The 9,173-nt window shown below is 33.4% G+C and overlaps 1 protein-coding gene and 1 pseudogene across 5 annotated transcripts; one reads left to right on the top strand and one right to left on the bottom strand.

The window, feature by feature from the left end:
- Positions 1 to 542: 542 nt before the first annotated feature.
- Positions 543 to 2,643, top strand: LOC131675300 (uncharacterized; annotated as a pseudogene).
- On the bottom strand, positions 2,229 to 6,166 carry LOC131675305 (nuclear transcription factor Y subunit alpha). Of its 5 annotated transcripts, none has more exons than XM_058954232.1 (7): positions 6,028 to 6,166; positions 4,861 to 5,168; positions 4,662 to 4,792; positions 4,267 to 4,440; positions 4,087 to 4,178; positions 3,867 to 4,017; positions 2,229 to 3,795 (listed from the first exon to the last, which is right to left on the bottom strand). In XM_058954232.1, exons 2-7 carry the CDS (start codon positions 5,153 to 5,155, stop codon positions 3,733 to 3,735), a joined length of 906 nt encoding a protein of 301 aa, XP_058810215.1. In that variant the 5' UTR covers positions 5,156 to 5,168; positions 6,028 to 6,166; the 3' UTR covers positions 2,229 to 3,732. The 5 variants fall into 5 exon arrangements, with proteins under 5 accessions (XP_058810215.1, XP_058810218.1, XP_058810220.1 ...); XM_058954235.1 differs by having other exon boundaries at positions 3,867 to 4,008; XM_058954237.1 differs by having other exon boundaries at positions 4,680 to 4,792.
- Between the last annotated feature and the right edge of the window lie 3,007 nt (positions 6,167 to 9,173).

Raw genomic sequence — 9,173 nt, 5'->3', positions numbered from 1 at the left:
ATATAAATTTATATACATATTTGTTTGGGTTTTAAGGTTAGGTCATCGGCACTGCAAGTGCAGCGCTAGTTTTCAAAAGCCCGCAGTCGCATTGGCTATTTAGCCGAAAGCACTGTTCAAATTATAAGTTTCCTTTGCGATCGGAAGAAAAATGCGAAATCTTTGCACACCTTTTCCCACGGAATATCAACATGAATTTACGGCGAAGAAAATTAATAAGTTGGAACCGTAAGTTTCGGATATATTGGACATCGTCCTATTTTAACATAAAATTTTAATGATCTTTAACAACATAATAAAGCTTGAAATTATTTGAGACTACATACTCAATAGGTATAAGAAATAAGCTTGTTGTTAACATTTTTTTCGTAGACAAATGTGCGGTATTAGTTAGACTATACATTACCTATTAGACTTATTATGTCGATATGAAATTAGAACGACCGCAATGTATTAAATTACAATACGATGTTACTTAGGTACACGAACGGCTTTATATAAGAACGTTCATCCAAGAATTGATCAAACTGATTATAATTGAATATTAGTTTGTTACAAATTGTATCTTTTACAATTGATTTTGTAAATTTAGAATACGTCCAGTAGAAGATTACGAAATCACACTCGCCGATAAATCAAAACTGTTGACTGACAAATCTGAAGATCTTGCTAGAAAATTGATTTTGGATCGATATAAAACTGCCTATCAAATTGAATTTGATAAAGAAATACTCGAGAGATACGCACGAGAGAAAGAGGAAAAAGATCTTGGAAGCGAGCTGGTAAATTACATAAAAAATTTGTACAATAATCCTCATATGGAAGAAGTGTCGAGAGTTCCATATTCAACGACAAGAAGTAAAGATTCAATAGATTTTATGAATAAAAGGATATGTCAAGCATTTCTTTGGAAATTTTCTTTTAGTTTTTGGCTACGTAAGTCCGCAAACTCTACACTGCCAATTATCTACCTACCAAGACGTTCACGGACGTTCGGGTGGCAAAATTATTCTTCGAAATCTTCAAAAGGTCATCATTGCCAAACGCAAGAGAATGATTCTAACAAAACTTGAAGCAAATCGTTGTGTATCTCCATTGCATCTAAATAGCAATTTACATAAATTGTAAATTTTGTTCAGGTATATTTCTAGTTATTCTCTATATGACAATAATTCAAATAAATGTATTATAGATCAAACATTATTAGATCAACAAATTTTCTAAGTGTCAGTGTTTTAAAAAAAAATAATATTGAAATATCTAGACTGTCAACTTTAACGTTAACCTTCACAATATTAATCCAACGTAAATAGTTAAACTCCAATTTAAGATGTTATTTGAAATAGAAGATGAGACCCGCGATTTTGCAACAGAACAGAAAAAAGAATTTGGTCCAAAAAAAATTTGCAATCTTTTCAAGGCCAAACCTTTCTACCCAGAGTATATAAATCCAAATCCAATCATCGAAGCATACAAAGAGTATCTAAACACTGAACAGAAAAATAACAGTCTACCTGTCCATCTCCGTACAGAGACAGCCACGAAAAATTTACAAAAGGTAATGTTATAACAAACCAAATTATATAAACAAAATAATTTTATTGTTCTTCATTTGCGTTTACATACATCGTACACAGTTGCAAAGCGAGCGGCCGCACTTGAAGTTTCTATCTCGTATGGAACCGCTAAACGAAACACTTATCGAGCTGGATAAAGAGAAATTGCTAAAGAGCACTTACCAACTCGAGTATTTCGCGAAAAACTTAGGCAAGAAAACTACACTATTACTCGGTGCTGCTCAACTAAAGACAAAAAATAATTAAAAAGCCCCTTCCAAGCACAACGTGCTACTAACTACAACGTTTTGATTGCTTTTCTTTGCTAAAGAGTCGGAAAAAGTACACTTGGTTATCGGCACGTACAAAAGTATTGTGTGAGGTAACTTGGTGGTTATGTATATGTACTTGGAAGGGTCACTTGTTTACAATATATATTTATATAAAGCTTTACTACACGCACCTCCATGCGGCTTTCAGTCTGTCGATTATACATACGACCTTATTTATTTCTTTTTTCCTTATATAAGTAAACATAAGTGTTATCTTTATAACAACGCTACACAAAGTCTTGGTTAGCGTGTTGTGTAACAATACATGTGCAGGTGATCATGGTTCGCTCGGCCAGAAAAAGCCCCGTTCTCAACAGATTATTTTGTCAAATGACAGTTTGATACCGGAGACAATACAGAAAAAATCTTATCGAGATCCACGTCAATTTTGTACTGGTAACTTGGTATCACGCAAGTACAATGGTCCATCGAATAATCTAGGTGTCAATGAGAAAGAACGTGAAATTCTCCGTGTAAGGTATACATTAAAATTGAATTTAAATCGCTAAGAACGTATCACTTTTTGAAATTGTTATGAAATTTGTACTGTGTTTGAATTTAAGAACCGGAGACAGCGAGTACCAAGAGATTATTGGTCGCGCAGGTCACCGAATCATGAAAAAAAACAATTTCACGGACCAGCGATCCCCATAGAACCACCCGAGGAACATAAAAAATCCTGATAGTTCAAAATAACTGCTCGTTCATCTTAATGATTGCGTCGAAAAGACACATAATATTGTAAATTCTTTAATAGGGATTAAAAATCGATTACAATATAATGACTTTTTAGATTTGTGTTGTAAATGTACAGTAATTACTTGACTAACTAATAATTCATATCATGTAAATTGTTTTATAAAATTTTTTTAACCAAGATTTGTTAGCTTCAACACTTCGATTCTCTAAGATTTTATATAATTATATTTGCTCATTCTCGTTCTCAAAATCAATCATTCGTAAAATCATACACGCTCGTTTATTTACATAAGTGGCAAAGAGTCACAATTTATTGAATAACGTAAATTATAAAAGAAATCAATAAGCTATTTTCATTAGACAAACTACAGTAAAAATCTTATTGTTATGACACATCTTCTATTTAATCTGACTCTTTGAGCACTAGAACGGATGTATTATTAGATAAATACAAAAACAGATTCGAAACCTATTCTTTTCTACATGGCAATGTTAATAGAAGTTTTAATTTGCCTAACATTGGCTTGTAATAATTGTACTTACATTCTTCATTATTTGATTTTGACCTAAGAACTGAAATTTTTACATATAAAGTAGCTATGCGCCAAACATTAAAAAAACTATACATTAGTCACTCATTCATTCATCTGTGATACGGTCGATTTTTTGTTCTATAAAAAAATACACAAATTAACTACAAAATCCAAACTAAAACTTATTTACGATGCAAAAACAATTAATAAGTTACTTTTCGATATAATATATTGCTTAGTGAATTTGGAAATGTATAAAAAACATATATAATTTGCTATAATCTGGCATCAAATTTATAGAACAAAACTATTCTTTAATGACTTCTATTGAACTATTCTGGCCTGTAATAAAGTTCGCAAAAGTTATTTTATAGCTAGTTTTTTTTAACGTTTCTAACTAGAATTGATACCATCAATGTCAGCAAGAGAAAAGCGCCTTGCGCTTTTGAATGAATATTTACATTCTCGATATAACTAACATTTTGTTTTTTGTGGTAATAAAACTAATCTCTCTCAAACTTTCAAATTGATCACAGACTCCTTGGTAAATATTCAGAAGCCTTGCATACAAACTTATTGTGAAAAATCTTAGTACTTTAATTTCACTTAGTATTACTTAATATCAACTAAAGTCCCATCACTGATGATATCTGGTAATTCACCTGCACTCCCATTCTGTACATAAAAAAAAGTTTTATAATTATGCTCCAAAGTAAGACATTACTCAAAGTAGTTCAATAACTCACTTCAATGATTATTGTAGATGTCATATTATCAGCATTGTGTTGCAATCCCGTACTCGATGCAGGTATCGTGATAGTTCGGATAGTATTGTTACCAGTTGCAGCAGCTATATGCTGAGCCATAACTCCATTATTTGCTTTACTCCTGCGAACACTACGTATTATGCATACGTCGTCGAATTACAATATTACCTAATTAAGAGAGCAAAAAGAAGTAACTTACGATCTCTTTTTTACTTGACCAGAATGAAAACGTCCTCCTTCCCCTCGAATTCTATTCATGGCATGTCGATGACGTGATTCGTGGAGATATTTCTGAAAAATTTCCCACGGAAAATCAGCTTCGTCAGTCTCAGAATAATAATATTCTAATATTTCTCTCTAGGTTATAATAAGAACTTACAGGTCTTTCTTTCGGAATTTTTCCTTCAGCCTCCAGTTTCGCTCTTGCTTGTCGTCTTTTTAAAATACGTCTGTATTGCTTGGCGTTTACATAGAGTGGCTCTTCTTCAAGAAACTCTGCATTAGGTAGAGCAACTCGCTGGAATGCTGGTTGTCCACTATTACCAGGAACCATCTACCACACAAATTATTCAAATTATGTCCATTTTCCAAAGTTACTATATAGCAACAAATATCACAACTAAAGTATATAGATCATTGTGCATTGTAGAGTATTGTTAATTGTACACTGACTCATTACAATAAATTGCAAGCATTGTTGCTCTATTATCACTACAAGTCTGCATAATGGCTATACGCAAACTGTGCAAGTGAAAGAGACTTTGTTGTAATTACCATGACAATGTTTCCTGCCTGTGTTGCTGCGGCTGCTGGTGCAGTTATCTGTTGAACTGGACTCGACGCTGTAGTCGCAGTTTGTGTCGTTGGACTTGCAATTTGCATAAGATTACCATTTAGATTTATGACTGAAAAATAAAAAAATATGTAACATCATTGTTATAATTATCCTATACAAATATCAATATATAATTACCTGTAGGTTGAGTTTGTTGTTGAACTTGTCCTTCAAGTTGCACTGGCTGATAAATATATGTCTGTCCATCGGGTGTTTGAATGATTTGAGGTGTTTGTGGTTGTTGAATGACTATTTGCTGACCAGCTCCAGCCAAACTTGAGACAGGAACGACTTGAATTCCTCCGTTGGGGGCTGCTACTTGAATGGTCTGTGGAAGCATCATTGCTTGACCACCTTGACCCATTTGAACAACCTGAAGTGTCCCACCAGCTCCTCCAACCATAACTGCTTGGCCATCTCCAAGCTGGTCCATTTTGGCTTATGCTCTGAAATGTTGAAATCAAAAACATTGTTATGTTTTGTTGTTGACATTCACTCGAAATTGAGTTGGAATCAGTAGCCAATTAGGTATCTTGGAGACAAATAATGGCATTTCATGATAGAACAAGGAAACTTGAACTTACAATAGCACTCAAGTTTGATAAGTTTCCATTCGATGACTGATAAAAAGGTAAATTATAGCCTCTTGCCCATAGGCAATATGGGATAACATACAGGCTGAAACGTACTTTGTAAGCTATTGGAGACATTGTTTTCACGCAGAAACACTGTCAAATAAGTTGAAAAAGTAGACTGGACGTGTATGATGGATAGTTATGTAATAAAACGGTTGATGCAAAGGTGTCCCTACCGCACAGTCACGCACTAAAGTAGCATCAACGAATATAGATATCCGTGCTACCAATGAATGTGGATATTCGTTCGTAGCACGAAGCGGGTGCCTGAGAGAGAACGGGAGGCCCCGACAGAGAAGCGAACAAGTACAGCTTAAGGCACAATGTTACGGTTTGTAGACAAAACAACGCGCCGCGGAGACACGCAAAACCGCACAACAATGCATGACGGTGGGATCCAAGAGAGAGCGTATGCATACCATGTAGAATTTGTCCATATCAACGGACGTGTGCATAAGCCTAAGTAGCGTGGAGTTCGAGAGGCGTCGTGGCGTTTTCGGTGGAACGAAGCATACACGCAGTAGTAGGTAAATTGAAAGAGGTAGTCAAATCGCAAAGTGAAGAGTGTGTTGTGCGTGGGTGCCAGGTGGTTGGATCAGTGTGTGCACGAGTTAGCTGGTGGCCGAGTAGAGTGGCGGGCTTTGAGTTTGATATTAATTTGTGGACTTACATTGGATACTTTCCTCGGGCGTGCTACGTGCCGATGATTGGTCGGGCGCAATCGAGGACCAATGGTCGTGTCGAGGCTGGGCAAGCAAGCCTGGCGTGCATTGGCGGCGGTACGTAGTGGGGAACTGCCAACGCCATGCGCCTCTGCTAGGTCGATCACCTCCGGCCAACAAGCGCCACGAGCACAACTACGACTGCGCCGCGCGCGCACTTTGAATCCAATCCGTTACTCTCGCTCCAATGCTCGTATAGAAAGACAGAGCGAATGAGCCCTACTCCATACTCCGTACTCTCCCACCATTCGACCGAATAACCAAGCTTCTTGTGGTACTTTGTGACAATTCACCGCTCTCCACTACACTACTTTTCGGAGATAATAATGCCAGATTAGATTTTGGATGCACCTGTCTAATGCATTCCAGCAAGAGTTGAATTTCAAGTTTTTTACGAAAAACTATTATCATGGCGACATCATAACACACAAATCATTCAGTCTAATTCTTGAATACAACTGATAGATCTGCACATTTTTCAACCAATTACAGGTGCTTCAAGCCTAATTGGCAGAAGGAACATTTTTATGTACTAATTCCTACTCGTAATAACAAAAACTCAGTTGTTTAAAACATTATCGTATTCAGTTTCTATCGAGCACTCGTTTTTCTCCAGAGCGCTTAAAACATGTCGACGGTCGATTTTTTTCTCTCTTTTTTAGTATATGAACTGATCCAAGAAGACATTTAAATTAAATAGGCACACGAATTAGACCACTTATGCAACAACGCATGCTCAAAATTGCATGCGACTTTGATATATATTCTTCTTTTTACTTTCCATTTTTTCGCTTACTTTTTCCGTTTATTTTCGCAGTGTTTGTATAATTTTTTCGACAAAAATTTGTTCGAAATCATTATTAAATGAGTCGATAATAGATATTTTTTAGCTATGATAAAATACCTGTTATTAAAAAGAATAAACTACGAAAGAGCAGTAAAAATTTGTGGTACAGTATGTTTTAATTATTTGTTTTTTTCTTTTATATTTTTAGCTATTTTATTAATAGTGTGTCATAATCTAAGTATTCTGTTAATTTATCAAATTTGTCATGCTCTAAAATAATTAATTGATTATAACCAATTACAATACTATACTTTTAATTATTTATCAAATGAAATGTCTGCTACAGAGATATGCTCAAATCAATAATTTCTTGAATAAACTATTTGAGATACAATAAAAAATGTGTTCAAAGTATCGCATTATCAGTCATGTTACAAAATAGCAATAAAAGATTACAGAAAATAGACAAATAAAATAATTTCATAATTTACTTTAAACGCTACAAGGAAATACTTCGTTGCCTCTCCTAAAACTTCTCGATTATAAAATTGAATTAGTGGAAATGTGAAAACTTTGGAGTTAAACTTGCTTTAATGCATATCGTTTGCATTACAATAATTTTATATCGTGGTTTAAATAAATTCCATAATTTCCCTGTTCGAAGTAATTTTTGTGTAAAACTGTTGCACATAGTTATTTAGAGTTTAGAATCGTCAGATTTTAGAAAAGTATAACAGTTATTAACAGTTTTCTTCTGTGAGTAATAATTATATACAGTTATTAACAGTTACAGGCAATTTCGGAAATGCACCTTTTTATTTTAAAAGAAATTCGCTATCGATAGCAGTTATGAACATATTTTAAATTAATTTAAAAAATATAAATAATTGTTTACAACTGTAATAAATAGTTAGTTATAATATGCGATGATTAAGAATTATTTTAAACACTTATATATTGTTATTATCATTTAATTTTTTTCGCTAAAAAGTACTTTTTTCGTGTCTAGTATTGGAAAATTAATCATTAAAATTAACTGCAAATAATAATTACTAATTTTTTACTTCAATACGTAATTAGTGATAACTTTTATTTGCAGTTATTTATAGTTATTTGCATCTATTATTTCTCAAAATAAATTTGTTTTCGTTAATATAATTGAAAATAACCGTTAGTAACTGAAAAAATCTATTATTATTTACTAGTGACCGTTTTTTAACAGAAAAGAAATGTTGATAATTGGTATATATGTCCAAAATCTGACGTTCATAAATGGTTATAAATTATAAATAACTGCTAGCAAATGTTACTAACTAATGATTTCTATTTATTATAATTTTAGGCATATATTATTTTCGACAGGATTATATTTTAAGCTCGTTTATATTTGAAAAGGTTCGCCAATCCAAGATCCAATCGATCACTTTTTTTATATACACAACTGATCAAAGTAAGAAATTCATAGCAATAATCTTTAAACAGTGATAAATCTTTGAAGACAGAATAATTGAGTATGAATATAACATTTTTTATGCTTTAATCCGTTCATTTTAATTTGCAGATGAAGTGATTACTTTTTTTAGATTTATCTCATACTGCCATAATTATGACAATTCGAGAATAGAGAGCACTGCACGTGCTTTTGTTTTCATGTTTATTTCTTAATAACCAAATATAATAAATCCATATATCAATGGGTTTAGTTCAGTTTAGCATTTTCAATTAAAACTGGATAATTACCTCAAATTTCTTATGGAACCATCTGGTGTCGGTGACAAATCAAAGATCTTTAAGTTGTGAAATATATATATATGTATAGTTATATAGCATCAGTAATAAGTCATTTATACAGCCTAGGTATAGTCTCCATACCATGCACGCAATCCTCAAATTATGACCTTGCTATGGCCGCCCAATCATAATCTCGAGCCGCCTAACTTAACACGACGATCTTAAATTTTTGTGTTATAAAGCTTAGTGAACGAAATAAATACAAGATTACTAGTGAGATTCATACAAAGTTTAAAATTTTTTATGCAAGCTCCGAAAACAGTCTTCGCCAAGATTTTTCCTTTTACGAGAGATTTTTCAAAACAAAAATTACCGACGTAGACATGCAATTACCGATAAGAAGAATAACAAGATTTCTTCTTCTATCAATACAAAAATAGTCGTACGCTCTAATTCATCATTTCGCATCACAGAATATTAATAAAATAATCATTATTTAGGATAAGAAGCTTCTAACTAGGTTACATTTGATACTTTGTCCGCGTTTGAAATATCGGAGTATAAACCGGAAATAGC

Source organism: Phymastichus coffea, unplaced genomic scaffold (genome assembly GCF_024137745.1).
Source record: "Phymastichus coffea isolate CEN01 unplaced genomic scaffold, Cenicafe_Pcof_1.1 PCOF00018, whole genome shotgun sequence".
NCBI classification, from domain to species: domain Eukaryota; kingdom Metazoa; phylum Arthropoda; class Insecta; order Hymenoptera; family Eulophidae; genus Phymastichus; species Phymastichus coffea.
This window is presented reverse-complemented; position numbering and strand designations above follow the sequence as displayed.

Coding starts and splice junctions, on each gene's coding strand:
- LOC131675305 (XM_058954232.1), bottom strand. CDS start 5,155: ATGGACCAGCTTGGAGATGGCCAAGCAGTTATGGTTGGAGGAGCTGGT. Junction 4,793..4,860: donor ACAACAAACTCAACCTACAG/GTAATTATATAT, acceptor TTTATTTTTCAG/TCATAAATCTAAATGGTAAT. Junction 4,018..4,086: donor GGTCAAGTAAAAAAGAGATC/GTAAGTTACTTC, acceptor CATAATACGTAG/TGTTCGCAGGAGTAAAGCAA.